Consider the following 18986-nt stretch of genomic DNA (forward strand, 5'->3'; position numbering starts at 1 on the left):
GTCTGGCCAGAGCCGTTGCGTCGAACTTCTGCCAGCCATCGCTGCCACCGCTGAGATATTCTGACGGCAATCTAGCCCACAAGCCGCAAGATAAAGCCGACCTCTTGGCAAATCTGTTTGCGGCTAACTCCTGTCTCGACGACTGTAACGCACAGCCACCAACTCTACCTCACTGTGGCTACACGATGTCTGATATTCGTATCAGACAATGCGATGTGCGTACGCAGCTGCAGTCTCTCGACGTCCGGAAAGCTAGTGGTCCTGATGGTATCCCAGCGATTGTACTTAGGAATTGCGCAGCTGAGTTGACTCCCGTGCTAACGCGACTGTATCGTCTGTCGCTCTCTTCAGGTCGTGTGCCGGACTCTTGGAGAGAGGCTAATGTGCAACCAGCTCCCAAAAAAGGCGACCGATCAGACCCGCATAATTACCGTCCCATAGCCAGTACTTCCATAATATGCAAGGTTTTAGAGCGGATCCTTAATAAACAACTGACCCAATACCTAGAAGATCACTCCATAATTAATGATCGGCAGTATGGGTTTCGTCCGAAACGATCAACGGGTGACCTTCTAGCGTACTTATCGCATATTTGGGGTGAGGCTATAGACAAACGTGGCGAATCGTTGGCTGTTAGCCTCGATATAGCCAAAGCGTTCGATCGGGTCTGGCACAAAGCTCTTCTCTCCAAGCTCCCGGCGTACGGTTTGCCAGCCCAGTTATGCAGCTGGATTGCCGATTTCCTTCGTGAGCGGAGAATTCGCGTCGTTTCTGACGGCAGCATTTCGAGGTTCGTGAATGTGAACGCCGGCGTACCGCAGGGATCCGTCCTATCTCCCACGCTTTTCCTTCTGCATATCAATGATATGCTTCCACTTGGGAATATTCATTGTTATGCAGATGATAGCACTGTTCATAGGGGATATCATGGATTCCCCGCAGCTGGGCGCGCCGATACTGACAGAGAGCGATCTGATCTTGTCGTTGAGCTCAATAGGATATTGGACCTCATATCTGCATGGGGATCCAGTAATCTTGTTGAGTTCAACGCCAAGAAAACACAGGTCTGCGCGTTAACAACAAAATTGTCGCCGTTCCTTCCCATGCCTTCTCTGATGAGCACAGCACTTTCACCTCAGAGCAGTTTCACCTTGCTCGGTATGGAAATCTGCTGTGATTTGAATCCAAGGAGCTACATCGAATCTGTGATCAAAACAGCCTCACGGAAACTCGGAGTCCTGAACAAGGTGCGACGTTTTTTCACGCCGGGCCAGTTATGCCTGCTGTACAAAACACAGGTCCGGTCTTGCGTTGAGTATTGTTCGCACTTGTGGGACGGCTCCGCCAAGTACCTACTCGATGCCTTGGATAAATTACAGCGTCGTGCTACTCGAATTATAGGCGACGAAGAGGTCTCATCACGCCTTGAACCTCTGCAACTGCGTAGAGATGTTGCATCGCTTAGCGCCTTTTACCGCATGTACCATGGTGAGTGCTCTGAGGAGCTGTTCAACCTCATCCCCCCTTCCCCGTTCCTGCTCAGAAGCACGCGTGCTGGCCTTCGTAGTCACCGTTTCACTACCTGCCGCATTCCATCGCGTACTAAAAGGTTCGGTGGCTCCTTTCTCTGCCGCACGGTTGACAAATGGAACTCCCTTCCGGCACATGTCTTCCCTCCCTCTTATGATATGGGGTCCTTCAAACGAGGCGTGAAGAGGCATATTGCAGGCAGGTAGGGTGGAGGCGGCTAGTGCAGTGAGGATTCCATCGCTGCACTAGGTTCCTTCGCGTTTGGATACCACTTTCCACTTAACATCAGGTGGAGTGGAGTCATTTGCCTGTCAGGTATAAAAAAAAAAAAAAAAAAAATTACAAATACATTTAATAAATATAACTAGAAATTATTGTAAATAAAATGATATATAATTGTTAATTTCTCACAATCCTAGAATTACTAATTAGAAATGTATTTATGTGAAATAATTATACAACGCCACTTAGTTCAAGATACTACTAGAATTAAATTAAAACTTCCTCTTAAAATTTACATTCTTGTTTAGAACTGATAGCTTGATGATAGTTTGATGCTGTGTTCGATTTATTATTAATTCCAAATAGCTTTTCAATACGTAGTTTCTCATCTATGTACAAAGATTTTGAATTCTAGTATCTAATTGATTTTTGGAGAGGAATAAGTATAAATACGAGTTGGCGCCATTGTAACAACACATTATCGTATCAATTATTAATAGGGTGAAACTCTGCCCGAATAAATACCAAAATAACGACATTTTATTTTTATTTCGCTTGTCCGCCATCCCGTACTGCTTTCGTTACACTTTCCAAAAAGTTTTCAAAAATATGCAGCAAACAAACACTTTGAGGAAAAATGCTTTTAAATAAAACGCCTTTAGAGGCAAGCAAAGAGTAAAGCTACGTTCTGGTTCTGTACCCACATTATTCATGCGGTATGTTTTACAATTAATTGATTTTTGTGTAGCACTATTCTCATCAACAAGAAATCAGCGATTTATTGTTGTTAGAGTTCTGTTCTGTTCCAAAATACGATACTGATTTTTTTCAAATTTGGTACACATATTCATTTGTGTGACCAAAACGTGCAACGTAAATAAATTAATTCTAAATTTTTAAGTCACTATTGGGAGGGAAAGTTCTTAAGAATATATATTTTTTGTAATTATGAAATATAAATATTTTTAAGTTGTTTAAGAAAATAGACAAAAATTGATCATTCTACCCTTTATGTTCGAAACTACAGAGCCTAAAGTTTTGAAAAAATACAGAAATTGTCTTTAAATTTCCTACTATTGCGCGAATAAACCTATATTTGCTGTTGGAATCTATTGGAGAACATATTCTTCAACTACAATGTTAAGTTTGTACCGAAACCTCTCCGCGCGAGTTGAACTCGCACTTGGCCGGTTTTTTGGTTCTATTACTTATCTGCAAATTCACTGCTGTGATGCACTTCTATGTTATCATATCATACAATAATTATAATAGTTATATTTGTTTGTAGGTTGCGGTCGTCAGCTTGGTTCGTGGCCTCCATACTATCGCGCCGTAACTGATCATGGGTCTTATCACCATTTTGTAGAGCCATAGTGTTATCTTGGGTGAAAGTCCCCATTGTTTACCTACCATCCTGTGGCACTACCAGAAGGTGATAGTAGCTTTCTTAATTTTCTATTGAATCACTAATTAACTAGTTAATTAACGTCTCGGTATTTTGCGTTAAGACATTTTGGTGAATACATCGAAGTGAAATGCCGGTGTAATATGTTAATCGATATTAAAGTTAAATCAGTGGATGGCGCAACACTATTTATCTTGCACACATGCACATTATACGCACACAGATGTATTTTTGTTTTGGTCTCGTCTCCAATACGTCAGGGCCAATCTATGGATACTATATTTGATTGAGCTAACAACTTTGTTAATGCATTAATAATATCTGATATACTAATATCTTTTTTATTATTATTATCATTATTTATAATTGGTTTAGTTAGACGCTGGTAGAGATGGTTCTCTTATAACTTCATTGTGGGCTTTGCAATCGTAACCTTTAGAGGAAGTAGGTGGTGTCCAAGGTTTCTTGGACACTGTTTTCCTATACGACTGTTATTGAGATACATTATTAGTGGACGCAGCGCTAGAATGAAGCCTATTGGATGATGTGACATTGCGAGAGGGAGAAGATGGCTGAAGTAAGGCATCGGCATACAACATCTTACATATAGGCGGATGCAACTTAACAGCTTCCATATAAGAGATACACAGTTCTTGCTCATGGTTTCCTGTGTACTTTTTTGTCTGTTATACTCAAGACATTTTTTATTTATTGCTTGGTGATGACCATTACTTAAGCAACACCAGTAGTCTTCCTCCTCAATGTCACAACGGTCACCCGAATGTCCTTATCGACATTTATAACACTGGTGCGGAACGGCATTGATTTTTGACATGACCGAACCTGCAACAATTATAGAACAGCACTGTAGGATAGATATACAGATCAACAGGTAGAGCTGTATAGCACATGTATACTCGGGTTGGCAGTACTTGCCCATCAAACGTTATAACAATGGTACCTGTGTTTACAAATTCCCTTGCATTATTATTATTATTAGTAACTTTTCGTCTAATTCTTCTAGTTTTTATTATCGGGCCACAACCTAAAGGCACAGAAATATAGAAATTATTTCTTCATCAGTCCAATCAAGCGGGACTCTTCTTGCCACTCCCATTCTGGTGACATTAAAGGTTGATATAAAGGCTAGGATTAGACCATGTAATATCTTTTGTATAAGAATTTTCATCAGATTTATTCAATGAACATTGACAGTCAGTATTGGCATTTAATTTAATTGATCCACTCCGCCTTCTTTTTTATTACAAGTTGCACAAACAACGCGAGAAACACGTTTACGTTTTCTCACTTCAGTAAACGAGCCGTCTGTGTCCATGGATGACTCAAGAGCATTTACTAGCTTATCTATTGGAGTTTGAGCCACTGTATCATCTTCATTAAACGCATCTTGAGACACCGGAGGAATTGTCGCTCCGGGGTTATCGGGCGGATCGCCCATAGTAACAAGAAAAAATTAGAAACTGAAGAATATATACAGCAAATTACACACTATTAAATGTAAATATACAACGAAATAATACTAATATATACACTTATAGTACAAAAACCATCCCTTTTTTTCCTTGACTTACAAATTTTTTAGAGTTTTAAGTAAATTTAAAATTTGGAGAAAAAACTGCGTCTTCGCACGAAGTTTCCCGCCCATTTTTTTAACCCATAAATTATTTTTTTCTTATATTTTGGCACTATGGCGTCCAGCCTTTGGCCATATGCAATTTCCACTGAGTTGCAAATCTTGAGATTTCAGAATAATTATTATTGTCGTTGCAGTTGTTGTTGTGGAACTTTGGTTGGGTTTATGGATATTAATATGAAATTAAAAACGGGGAAAGGAAATCGCGGAATAAAAATAAAAGCAAACGGAATTTTGGAAAGGTGATCAACAGGATAGGATAGGTAGTATATTTATAAGTAAATCTAACCAATGAAAGATGGAAATTATGAAAGGAAATGGAAATGAGATGGTAATATCTGAAAATAATGATAATTGGATAAATAATAATCTGAATTTTAATATCATTTTTCCTTATAAACTGAGCCAAAACATTGTGAACGGAATAATTATTATACGATAATAACAGAGGAATAGATGTTGGTAAAGGAATTTGTAAAGAAATTATAGATTGAAAAAACGAAGCACGGTCATATCTTGGACAGGAAAAAAAAAGGTGGTTCAAACCGATGTTCAAACTGCCAATGTCTTGTTCGCATTCGCACATTGAATCAGGTATTATATTAAGTCTAGCAAGATGTTCAGATGAGCAAGTATGTCCTAGGGTCGTATTCTAGAACTCTACTCAATGCTCAAGTCAGGATTTGAGTATGGTTTAAAGCATTCGAAATCATACTCAAGTCCCTGCCTTTAGGGTCGTATTTCCAGTGGTTGTGTTTCAATTGCAATCCTGACTTGAGCATTGAGTAGAGTTCTAGAATACGACCCTTAATCTCATTCTTGTAATGATTGAAGTAACACGTTACTCAAAATGTATACGCGAAAACCAGAGTTTGACAGGGATGTCGGGCTGTATATAACGTAGTTCACTAAGTAGTCTGTGCTGTATATCACGAAAATATCTACCCGTAGCTTTACTGCTTGTTTCCCACACAGTACCTATTGTTCGTGTAAGAGTAATAGAGTATAGTGTATTGTCTATGGTCTTTTATTATCTATGACCAAGAAATTCGAAAGTCAACCACAAACTATAAGAGATACTAGAGTCGACCAAAAGTCAATCAATAAACTATCAGTTGCACGCACAAACTACTAATGTAGGTTGCACGCTAGAAGTTTGAACGAACTACCAATTGGCGGACATTTTGTAATTTAGTGTCGGCTCTTCTTGATGTTATTAAAATTTGAATTAGTGGAATTTTTACTGGAAAAACTTCTGAAAAATTGGAAAAAGACTATTTGAAGGCTCATGTTTTTGTTTAGAAATATTTTTTGAAGTTTTATTTCGCGTCAATTATGATAAAATAAAATGTATGGATAAAAGCAGGTTATACAAAAATGAGATTTAAAATGATCGGACAACAAAATCGTAGTCGATTTACCGGTTCTCAAACACAAGCCAAACAAACACCAACTTACAACTCAACTCTATTATCGAAAAGACATCTTCCGCCGTAGGCCATTGGGCCGATATATTGGCGCTATTTTGCGTCTAAAATACTATTTTGTTCATGTTTTGAATAAATTTGGAATAGGGGACAGTTATTGTGATCGTGCCGTGATTATAGTCTCCTTTTAATATATACTACAAGTATTCCTATGAGGTTATAGCAAGGTAATTCAAAATCTGTTCAGTGGACACAACTTTCACCTTTCATTCTACACTCATCAATCATTATAGAGAGAGAATAAGACTCGATAGTAAAGATAAATTTAAGATATTAGCGTTGATACCACCATCATATTGTGATTAATACACTTTAGCAGTAAATCTGAATAAATCCACCATATGTTTTTACTACTACCTACATCAGTTTGTTTAAAAAATCATCTCGTTTTGTCTGCGAATCCTTGTACAATTTATTGCAGATGTTTCAGAAGTGAGTTTTGGCTCTGTTTTATACACAGAGATGTATATGAGATATTTGTTGTTTTACTAGGATTACTCATGTGCCCAGAAAATATCTTTGTTATGATTGAATTTGTTTAAACGAAACATTTCCCCATTTCAGAATATAAATGGGTTCTCTAAAGTAAAGTTAGTGTCAAGAAAAGGCTGACGCCCTTAACTAGTTGCACTGAGGAATTGAATGGCTATGTATTATTACGCCAGTAAACTAAATGAAGCCTCATGTAGTGGGTGCAATATAAAGGTGCCACCAGCACCTACTGAACCAGCACCAGTGCCCCCTCCACCCATTGAGCATGCACCATTGCCTCCTGACTCAGCCCTCTTGCATGGCACTGGACTGTCCTATTATGATGTATGTTGAACAGTTTATAGATATTTATTTGTATATTTTAGTACTTTTTCATTATCTATGTAATACCCAGAATACACAAGGCTAGTTGTTCAAGCTGGGACACCAAGCTAGTGTTAGTAAGCTAGTATGCAAATAACTGTGGCTTTGTGTATACAAAACTATTTTCACTTCTAGGCTAGTAAGCTAGTAAGGAAGAGTGTAGACTAGCATCTCAAGCTAGGATAGTTTAATAGGATGGGTACTGCTGTTTGTGCTACTAGCTTCTGCCACCACTGAATTTACTATTGGTATGCAGCGACAACACATTTTGTTTGCCCAACTGATGACCACGCGTTTCTGAGACAGTTAACATGCTGTAACTGAGTACTGTTATTAGTTCAAAATTAATGCAATTATTCCGTGAAGAGGAATGTCTTTGAACTGCTATTCCATGGTATAATGATAAATCTCTGCTTGATTCAGCATTACAAAAAATAAGTGGCAAATAATTAATAATTGATATAGAAGTAAAAGTGTTTCTTTTACGAAAGTTCTTCATTACTATCCACAGACAATTTGTTACCTTAGTCACTACAATGATATTGGCTTAAAATTGACTGGCATCATGTAAACCATTCTAGCATGTATCAAGCCAGGACAGAGTTACTAGCTTGCTAGCTTACTAGTACTAGCTTGAAAAACTACCCTCATGTATTCTGGGCATAACATCTTAAATCAGACATCTTCAAATTAGACAGTAGTAGAAGTGCTGCAGTGGCACAATGAGGTGCAGCAGGCATGTGTCTGTAGCACTTCAGTAATTTTTAGTTCACTAATTGTGACTGCAAAAGTAGCACACTTGTGTCACAACAGTGTGTGGTGCAGCAACTGCACCTCAAAATATTGTATGAAAATTAGTAGCAGTGCAGCTGCAGCGCCATAGTGGTAGTGGTGCCACTGCTGCGCTTCTACAAGTGTCTAATTTGATGGTGCTCAGTTTGTGTGTGATTGTGTATTTTGTGTTTGAAAATGTCATAGATGTTGCCTAAATGAATTGACATTATTCACTTAATGCATTACTGTGTTCCCAGAACGATGACTACTACTCTATGGTGAGAGGGAACAAGTTCATGTCGGAAACAACTTGCAAACACATTGTAATGAACGGTGGCATAAATTTTGTGGATACTCAAAAAGTTGAAGCACCACAGGTCAGTCCATGCACTTGTAGTTAATTTGAAATTGCTATTGTCATGGTCAAAAGTATTATGGTATGTTATAGTTGGTGTCTGCAACATCTGGGTGCCTTTTTAAAATGTTAATATGTATTGTATATATGTATTGTAAAATGTAAAAACAGGGTGTTTTTCTCTATCTAGATATCTGCTGTGCTTGCACCTGGAGTAAAAGCATTGACAACACTTCCATATATGAGTTGTCCTCTTGAAAAACCAGAAGTAGAATACAAGGATGGACAAATTGTTAGTGCTACACTGGATGCACTGGTGGACATGCTTAGACCTGGAGCCAGTAAAAATTTTACCTTTACCTTTCTCCTGTGCTCACGCCTTTTTGTCAAACCACATGAATTGCTCAGCAAACTTTGTAAACGATACTTTAAAACGTATGATAAAATAGTAAGTATTATTTCTCTATTTTATGGCCATTACATCCATATTTGGTTGTGATTTAACTAATCTTTGAATCAATTACAGGGTAAAGCTGAAATTAATGATTTAAAACAAAAGGAACTAGCTGATATGGTAGCTTTTGTGCGTGTGCTTAAACAATGGACCAGTATGTTTCCTTACGATTTTCGTGACGATAGGGTTATGGCACTAGTGCGAAGTATAACACAGAGGTATGTGTATTTTTCTACGTAACCATAAAATGCACAAAGTTTAATCCTATAAGAAAAAATATCTCTTTAGCACATAGTTACATTTCAGGTGTGTAGCTGAACATATGGGCTCCGTACGAGCTGAAGTGTCAACAATGCTAGAAAAGCTCCTTGATAAATTGACAGCACTGGAACAGTATGAAGCAACATTGGTGGAGATTCCACAAGTTACATCTGTTGATCAACTGCCTCAGGTAATAATCTGTTCAGGTGTTGGAATGTCTTCTTGCACACTTTATCCTTTTAATTGTTGTTCAACATGTGTCTCTTTTATAGCAATTTATTTTAAACTCTTATGGATTTTTTTTGTAGTGATTTACGTCATCTAGCTCACCAGCTTAATGAAGTAATAATATATAAAGTCCCAAATGTATCATTTCAGGGAGATATTCTGACTCTAGGATTAACACCTGCAGAATTAGCGAACCAGCTGACACTGGTGGAGCTGCACAAGCTGTCGTTTGTCGGACCCGAAGAATTCGTGCAAACCTTTGCACCAGCACAGGCTTCGGCGCCAACTTCGTCGTGCGGCAAACCTGCCATTAATTTGCACCATATTGATACCAAGTGCACTCGGAATTTAGAGGCATATGCTGATTGGTTCAACAGGCTCAGTTACTTAGTAGCCACTGACATATTGAAGGTAATATTTGTAAAGATCTTGCCCATCGAGTATATAATCAGAAATAGAGATGAAATAAGGGCCATTCATCCCTGGCAACTCATCAGTCAAATGGTACTATTATCACTTTTAAATATCGACTCTAGTTTGCGGTGGAATCACAAATTAGAACGCTGAAATAGTACAGCTCCAAGAACGGACCTGTGTGTACATCTCCATATATTCCAAAAATATTCTGTATTTATTGTAATAAAGATAATATGTCTAACTATGGGGGGCTGTTCCATTTGGTGGTGTGTAAAAAATAACAAAACATTTAATTACTAAAAAAAAAGAGAATCATATTTCATTGATAATTAAATGTTAAATATGTAATTTTTCAGTTTTCGTCTATTATAACAAAGCTCAAGTTAAACTGGTCGACTTGAAGTGAAACAATTGACGACATCCGTCAATTGTTTCGAATTCGGGCTGGTGAATCGGAGCGCAGTTGTTACTGTAATGATATGGCGGAATAGTTTTCAAACAAATTAAATGACATTTCGTCTCTATTTTTGGTTATATACTCAATGATCTTGCCTAATGTTATTTGTATTCCGAATTTTTTTACTGTAATTTTTTTTTTTGTAGTGTACAAAGAGCAAGTACAGGGCACGAGTCATCGAGCAGTGGGTAATGACGGCTCGTGAATGCTTCAATTTGGGTAACTTCAATTCGCTCATGGCAATTATCAGCGCGTTGAACATGTCGCCGATCTCCAGACTTAAAAAAACTGTAAGAATTCAACAAAACATTTATTCTGTCCAATGTACTTTGTAATTTTGTTTTAAGTGAATGTGTGTATATTGTTTATGAAATACAATATCGTGTTTTAAAATTTAATGAATAAATAAATACGTATATAGTAAATGTATATAAATTTTGTGTAGAATACATAGTTATGTATGTAATCGTCTAACATTCATAATTGATATTGCAGTGGAGTCGTACATCAGCCGTATGTGGCCAGCAACTGCGACAGTTGGAGTTGTGTATAGAACCCAGTGGGAATCACGCAAGGTACGTTTGCGACGTTCTAGTCATCTCCTAATACAATAGAATTGTTATTGTAACAAATGGCATTCACTAACACATAACAAATGAATTATCCTACAACAAAACAGGAAATTAATGAAACATAAACAGTATCTTTCAATGATATTAGGCCGGAGGTATTGTTTTGTTTTTCTTTCTTCCATAACAAATTAAACATTTGCTTTACTGCAAAACTCTGTAGGACAGGACGCAACAAAGCTGCGGTTGGTGGCTCACTGCCTCAGAAGGGTATTGGGTGTAATGGGTATTGATTTTTTTCACGATCTAGGCATCGGAATTCTGGATAAAATGGAAGTCGAAGGTAAGGTGAATGGCAGAGAACCTTTTGAAGTTTGAAGATCATTTGTGGAAATGTCTTGAACAGAATACATTTGGTATATAAAGCTGGGATGGATATCATCGGCATTGGAATATTTACCGTCTCCTTCGTTGGGGTCAGTTTGCATTTCGACATTGTTTAGGTGCTGTGCCGAGGCCATCCAATGGCATGAGCATTACTTAAAATATTTTTTTAGTTAAAAAAAGTAGACTTTTTCACACAAAGTACAAAGTACAAAGCGGTTCAAAATTTCTTCATTTCTGTATTTATTCAGCAGTGCAAGGCATATTGGTGGTCGTTAAGTTAATGTATCGTCAGTGTCTGGATATATCACGGGGCTCATTGTTCAGCTATTTATCCATAGTAGCCCCTTATCCCCCATATCAGCCCCAAGTCCTGCCGACCTTTAGGGTGTACGAGAAGAGCAATATAACCTGTGAGGAGCCTTCTTAGTTCAGGTTCTGAAACCAGATGAGCCAGTGTACAGGGTTGTTACAGACTATTATCACTGACTACATCCGGTTCTCAAAGAGGCTAGTGCCTTGTGTGAGTATATATCCATAACAGTAGAGATCATGCCAATATTGGACCATGTTCTTCCTTTGTAGTGTTCTGTCTGGGTACGTCTTTGATTTTTCACGTGTCGTGTACGTCGCGTAGTTTCACGAAAAAAAATTTATACGTTTTTTGCGTCTCATGTCGACAAGCACGATCAAAATGTAATAAAAACAAAACACTAATCGAGAAAGTAATGACTGAGTGTAAAGGTAGAATTCTATTGGTCAAAAATAGATAATCCATTTGAACCAGTCACAATTCGATAGATACATCCATTAAATAAAAAATGTCTGTATTCCAGGGTGATATTATTTGTGTCAATAAAAAGTGTGCCAAGAATAAGTATAGAGTACTTATTTTTCTGGTCACTTTTTTTATTTTGTATGTCATTGTACTTTTTTACTTCACGCAGATACCGTGCAGCATTAGCGGCGGCACCCACTGAAACAGCTGTTCCATTGTTGTCGGTTACCTGTCGGGACCTACACTTTGCTAATCAAGGATCTCCTTCAAAGTAAGTTTGTCTAATGAACTTCACTCATATTTTCAGATTTTTGTAAGCATTTGGTACCTCCTACGATCCTGCAATGTGTCTTGCAGTATTATTTTCGTATTTCTTTTAGTCCTCTACTGTTGCGGTCGATTGACTTGGAAGGACTGTCAATTCTGAGCAGTTAATTTTGTTCAGTAAGGTACAAGGTTCCTGAAAGTGTCCGGACTTGCAGGTCCTTAAGTGGCGGGGTCATGAACTTAAAATTAAAGGCTTTATAGAGCGATATGCTAGTACAAAACCGTATTATCTTTTCAAGGTTGCCGGGGAACTACGTAAATTTTGAGAAATGTTCGTTGCTGGCTCGGTACGTAAGCATGCAACTGGCAGCGCGGCGACTCACCGACGAGGACTCTGTCCCGGTCAGTGCTCCGCAGACGCCAGCGCGCCGTTTATTCGCTGATCGGCCCACGCTTTCCGAAAATGGTAAAAATCAAATGAAACTTTGCAGCAGTGAAGTATTTGGAAGTCTTTGAAGTCATAGTCGTTGGTTGAACTCGTATATGACAGGGGACAACCGTTTACGGCGCTGATTGTCTGCGTAATGGTAAATATGTACCTAACTTATTCTTCCTTCTTTCAGTTTTGGAACTCATATCTTTCGAGCGTGAGCCACCTGTCGACCATTCCGAAAAGGAGCGCTTGAAGCGTCTTCGTGGTGGCACTTAAAATAATCTATTTCACTTCTCTGAGCCAATACTCATTAACAAGTTTTATTTGTCCAAATACTAAGTTACTACCCCAGTAAACTTTAATAGCAAGGTAAGTAATTTTAAAAAGAAATAGCGAACATGCTAATACTATGGTACGGAATATTTACTCATTGTTGATGTTGTAGTATTTTAATTTGTACTTAATTTTTTCCGTGTTTTTTATTTATTTATTTTTTTATTAGAAATCTCGGGAGTTTTGTAATAAAAAAATGGCTACCTCGGTAGTTCATCCATGAGGCACTGTATGTCTTGGTGCCAAGTCCGGTTCCCTCTTGAATAAATTAAGAAAACGTTAATTAAATAGCGTTCTTATTTTCTAAATGTCAGGGTGTTGCGGATTGTGCCCGCCGAGTTTATCATTGTCCTGGTCCTCATTGTAAAGGAAATTTATTATCCTTGAGACCGTGTAATTGACATGATTGTCTAGCTTTATTTATTTATTGCATTGTACTTAATATTTATTAGTAAAGTTGTTAACTACCCGCAATTATTAATTACGGGTTGTTGGCAGAAATGTATAGTTAACAGCACATCGAACTATAACTATTTATAACCAGCACTTTTGTTCGAATATCACGTACAGTGCAACGGAAGTTGAATGTGCTGCCCTCTGTACTCTTACATTGTGTTTTCGCTATTTTATATTGTGTTCCTTTTTCTTTTTGTAATTAAAAATCTCGGAGTCTTTTGTACCTGCAAGTATTTATGACGCGCCGTCTTGATCAAGTCTGCCAGCCATCTATGATAACTGACTATTGGTTAAATTGTAACGTTTCATTGTGATTTTGTTATTTTTTTATGTTAGATATGTCTCAAGTTATTGAGAAACTAGGATTTGTCGTTAATAGTCCCTATAGTCATTGTTTTACAACTTTACAACAACAGATCCTTTATGGTAGCTTCCATAGTAGTTATTATCTTAAACTGTATAATGTGTATTTTTTTCGTCGAATATTAATTAGTTCAATTATATACTGTTAGAATCCTTAAGTCCAAGTTCCTTACTTATCATTATATTTACATTTAAGGTTAAAATCTCTATGAAGAATCTCTGAATATATTTTTAAAAATATTTATGTCTCGTACTTTGAAGTGATCTCAATAGATTCAACTTATATTTGTGTGTTTCTGTAATTGGTGTTGGATGTTAAGTGATAGTTTTAAGTATGTGTGGAAAATAATTTATATTGTTGAGTGTTCATAGCTGAAAACCTGAATAAAAACATTCCCGTTATTATATTGTTAACTTCGCTACTCTATTAGATTACTACATTTTAACATAATTAATAGCCCACCAACGTAAGTGATGATTCATTTATTACAATAAATGTTTATATTTAAACAATGATATCCGTATGAAAACGTTGAAAATATGACAACTGTATTACTTCGCGTGTAGATTTCAGTTGCCATGTTTCATTTCAGTGCTTAAAATATTTAGATTAAGTTGCCAATTTATATTAAGGATTTGTTTAGAATTAACGTCCAAATCAAAACGGACCTCGTTACTGCTTGCAGTGGGTTTTAATTTGAATAAAAATAGAGGTAAATTAATGTGCTACTGTGGATTTATATTAACTGCTTAATTAACTGCATGAAAAAATTATTCAACACAAGCGTACCTATTTTGCATGATTTAACCTACAAACAGGTACGTGGAGAGTAGCAAATTATTTTCTTCCATTTTTATTAACACGGACTTCCGCAAAGTAACGCCTGAATCAAATAATTTTTTTGAAGTAGTAATTTCAAATAATTGAACATTACTACCACCTCGCCGCATTGAAGGTGCTTTTTGATTTGAGCGACTACAATTGCTTTATTAGCAGATGCACTCAATCCCGTTAAAAATAATCTTAAATACTGTATATTCTTCAAGCGTTTTTAGGATTAAGTTTTTTAGTATAGAAGTCATATTAGGTAACATATTCATAATTATACCCAGTGAATGAATAGTTTTATGACGTAATTATTTAGAAAACATTGGTTTATTCTTTGAATACTCATTATTCTTGCATTCACAAAAGTATTTTCAGATTGTAAAGTCTTGTTCCCGTATAGGAGAACATACTGGAATTTGTAAGTGTTTTGGATATACATATAGTTTTAATATCCTAATATTGTAAAATTTTTCGACGAACATCTCGAGTTCATTTGACCTTCATATCACTCCCATAAACAATAGAGGTCTATTGCGGTGTAGGTATCCCACTTATACATACTAACGTGAAGATGTTTTCTCGAATAATTTGTAAATTAGGTAGTTCACTGGAGACTTTTTCTTTGATAACTTTAAAACGAAACTTCCGGTACACATATTTTAGTATAAAAATATTGCTAGAATACAACTCTGCTCAGCCAAAAAAAAAAAAAAAAAGGACCGGTTAGTAAATTATCCTTTGATAAATCACTAATCTAAACGTTACGATCGGAAAACTAAAACAGAACTATAATTTTTCAACCCCGTTTTAAAAATTCCTTTGTAAAATATGAAATGAATTAAAAGATAAATAATGAATTATTATTTTTAATTAATCGAATAAACGGTCGTATTACATGCCTTTCTAGAGCTTTTCACTTTGATCTTCTATTGAAGTGTATTTATTTGGGGCATAGACGACATTATAAAAGTGATTACACTTGACCTTCTCAGTCAATAGAAATAAATTACTTACCATTGTATATATATCTTTTCATTTAGACCGTTCATTTCATTCCATTACAATACGTTCCAATTTATTTGACCCTATGTTGCAATCATCGAGTACAATTTGACCAAAAGAGTGTCCTTTGTACCCCAAGTGGGTAGCAAATAACTCCATGCATCGCCTTTCCGTGGATAAAACGTTTTTTAGCGCCCAGTAAACCCAAAAAGCCCAATAATCCCTATGCAGTTATTTAAATATCCGGAATCAAAATGTATTGATTTTATTTTGACAACAGACGGTTAAGTCGACATTTATGCCATCTTAAATTCATTATGTACGTAATCAATAATCCTCATTAGATATAATGGATTTAATTGGGTACAAAAATCAAGATGTACATACATCTTTTTCAATTTTATTAACTGGCATTAAGATACTTATTTGATGAATTTTTACGCACACATGTTCTACCTGCTTAGCATAATTCTGTTTAAAACTAAAAGTATAAAAGAAATAATGTATTTTCGTGTTATGATTAGGAAGTAATATGCAAAATTAATACATACGAAATTCGTTTTTCAAGATTTTATGTACGAAGATTTAAAAAAAAATCGATTTACATAGTTCTTATTATACTAAAGCTAAAACAGTCAAGAGGCTTATATGCGACTTGCGTACTTTGCGACTTTCACATTGTGTTATTAATAAAAGAAGTCAAAAACAGAGAATTTGTTCTCTACCTCGGCCTTTATACAAATTTATTGCCGATTTTTATCATATAAATAAAGAAGGAATGGTGTGCCTGTACGTGAATTACGCATATAAAATCGTCAAAAATCGATTTATGACGATTTTATGAGTTGATGTAAACTGTAAAAGTGAGTCTGACACAGACATTGTGACGTTCGTATGCTCTAAAGGTGTCTGATGTGTTTAAAAAAAATTATTTTTCATTCATCAGTGTTGTAGTTTACTATCTTTGTGTGATGGATGATTATGTATATTGCAGGAAGCGTATAATAAATGTAATATGCTTCTTCAAATATTGTAAAGAACACTATAATACTTATCTCATGTCAATAAAATGTATTACAATTCAACACCTACGTTTTATTTTTGAAAGCAGCATTTTTTGAAATTGATAGTTTATCAATACTTCGACTCAACAAGTTTTAAGGGTAAATAAAAATTCAAGTTGGGAGAACAATTTCATTTATCACACTTATTACAATCATATTAAATTATAGTCCTTTAATATTTAATTTTATAATTAATGCCACGTAATTCGAGGCTTATAACAAAATTTTCGATGTTTTGTAAGAAGTTGTAAATATTATGTACATAAATGCAAGTAGTATACGAATGCATATAATGGACCTAAGATATTTATTACTAACACTTCATTGGAGTTCCATCTGGGTTTGTTGGAATTTTTGGCTTACAAACTTTCTTTATGCCGTCGACACCACTTACCATAGTGCAGGTAAATGTGAAATATCCACATGAAGACGATTTGCTATAGTAGGTGTGTGAATATTGCTTGCGTATATTATTCTCTGCATCCATATCGCGCGTCACAGATTTAGATACTGAGACATATTTGTTATTGTCGGCTTTGTTATTATGAAGGGATCGCAAAGCAGGAGGGTTAACATTCCTGCCATATGCACTGGGAATACTAGGGTACACGTATTTTACTTTGCCAGTTCCCGGAGTAACAGAAACAGTTTGTGCCTGTGACGGTGAATCTTTATACCCAACGACATATGTCTTGTCTTTGGAAGCCACAGATTTCACACTTCCCGTAAAGCCGATAGGGATAGTATAGCCTCCTGTTCCAGGTACACTTTCTCCTGGCTGATAAATACGGGTCTCGTCGGGTCGCTCCGAACTTTTTTGTGTTATCACAGCGTCATGTTTGTTTAAGGAACCCAATACTATATGTTGCGTGTTACCACCTGTTGATTGCTGCACGTCAATACCTTTTTTGTTTGAGCTGTGTAGGGATTGATGGGTTGCATCGCTTTCTCTGGTGTACTCGTCGTAATTTGTGTCAATAGTGTAATCACCATCTCCGGTTTCGCTACCGTCACCTGTATAACCGGCCTCTGGATAGTAATCATCTAAGGTATTATCATCTTTTGCTGTCGCATATTCATACTCCACTCCAGTATTGGTCTTAAAAGATCGACGGCTACCCGCAGATCCTGCAGGTGGTATTGCCGGAATATTGGGTTTGTGATGTTCAGAGTGTGTATGTCTAGTAGAATATCTGGTTTGAGAGCTATTCATGGTTTCTTCTTCATTGTTCTCTGTGTTTTTTTGAGTTGGTAGCACAGTCGTTTCTGGTATACGTTCTGTGTTAACATTTATATATTTTTCATTTTCATCATAAACATCTAAGCTATTGAATGGTAACCTATTACGAAATACTGCGTCTTTGTCTACGCTAGCTCCGGCCTGCGCAGCGCCACTATATTTTATACCATATTTAAAAGTGCCATCTAAGCTCGATTGTGACTGTCCAGAACGACCACTCGATTGAGCTGAAGCTACGCCTTTGCCTACGAACGGCGTTTTCAGTAATTCATGTGATTTGTCTTTTTCACTATATGGCGTAAAACCTATTTGTGCTTGCGATGACGTACTACCTGGGCCACGGGCTTGAGCGTCTGCCATTCCACCTTTTACACTGCCTTGAACATTGGAATTGGACGAGTGTATATTACCTTTACTTTCTGCCATTGTCTGTAGAGCGCCGGTTTCTGACCCGAGTTGAACGGAAGCTTGCGACAAATTATTAAGGCCTTTGCCCTGTGCATTACTCTTTGCTCCGTGTTTACCGCCCTCTACTTCACTGTGTGCTCCTTTGTTTTCATCAGAAATGTCTGCTTGCGCTGAAAATGAACCGCTACCGGTATAAGTTCCTTGTACATTTGTCTGTGCGTGCCCCTTTTCATTGCCACCTTTGGATGTTGCACTAGCTGAAGTTCCATTTGCGTTTTGAAGGACACTGGCTTCTGCCTCAGAGTCATAGCCATCCAATGACCCCGCTATCGAGTTTGGATCTAATACATTTTGTGGTTCATCTGAAATTGAAATGAAATAGATATTTTTATATTATTCATTCGAAAGACATTGATAATAATACGCAGTCGTAATCGTCTTATGTAAACAATGGGTCTGTGCACAAGTATGCAAACTTGTTTGTAAATTGTAACTTCGATGTATCTACCCACAACAAGAATATAAAAATAAATTTGTTTTATTTTTTGATAACATTTAGGCATTACTTTACTTTAGACTTATGCATTTAGGAAATAAATTTGAAATAAATTTTCTCCTTCATAAATTGAAAATACCTTCTGACCCCGGAGGATACATACCAGCACCTCCAGTCCCCGTAGGGTATGGTTCTCCTCCTGTGCCCGAAGGATATGGTCCAACTCCGCCTCCTGTACCCGTAGGATATGGTCCACCACTGCTTC

At 36.8% G+C, this 18986-nt stretch overlaps 2 protein-coding genes across 2 annotated transcripts in view; one reads left to right on the forward strand and one right to left on the reverse strand.

The window, feature by feature from the left end:
• The first annotated feature begins 6301 nt into the window (after positions 1-6301).
• LOC113233126 (ras-GEF domain-containing family member 1B-like) lies at positions 6302-15227 on the forward strand. Its single transcript, XM_026468164.1, has 12 exons — positions 6302-6465; positions 6863-7114; positions 8185-8304; positions 8473-8730; positions 8809-8954; positions 9043-9187; positions 9376-9636; positions 10246-10389; positions 10595-10674; positions 12000-12101; positions 12397-12563; positions 12721-15227. The coding sequence occupies exons 2-12, from the start codon at positions 6941-6943 to the stop codon at positions 12804-12806; spliced, it is 1683 nt and encodes a 560-aa protein (XP_026323949.1). The 5' UTR covers positions 6302-6465; positions 6863-6940; the 3' UTR covers positions 12807-15227.
• A 1518-nt stretch (positions 15228-16745) lies between these two features.
• Positions 16746-18986, reverse strand: part of LOC113240323 (uncharacterized PE-PGRS family protein PE_PGRS54-like) — a 5848-nt gene continuing 3607 nt past the window's right edge. The window contains exons 5-6 of the mRNA XM_026477599.1: positions 18885-18979; positions 16746-18587 (exon numbers count right to left, since the gene is read on the reverse strand). Coding sequence (XP_026333384.1) covers positions 16891-18587; positions 18885-18979 — 1792 coding nt within the window. The 3' untranslated portion in view covers positions 16746-16890. The remainder of the gene's footprint in view (positions 18588-18884; positions 18980-18986) is intronic.

This window comes from Hyposmocoma kahamanoa, unplaced genomic scaffold, assembly GCF_003589595.1.
Source record: "Hyposmocoma kahamanoa isolate Upper Pololo Valley unplaced genomic scaffold, ASM358959v1 100021, whole genome shotgun sequence".
Classification (NCBI taxonomy): Eukaryota; Metazoa; Arthropoda; class Insecta; order Lepidoptera; family Cosmopterigidae; genus Hyposmocoma; species Hyposmocoma kahamanoa.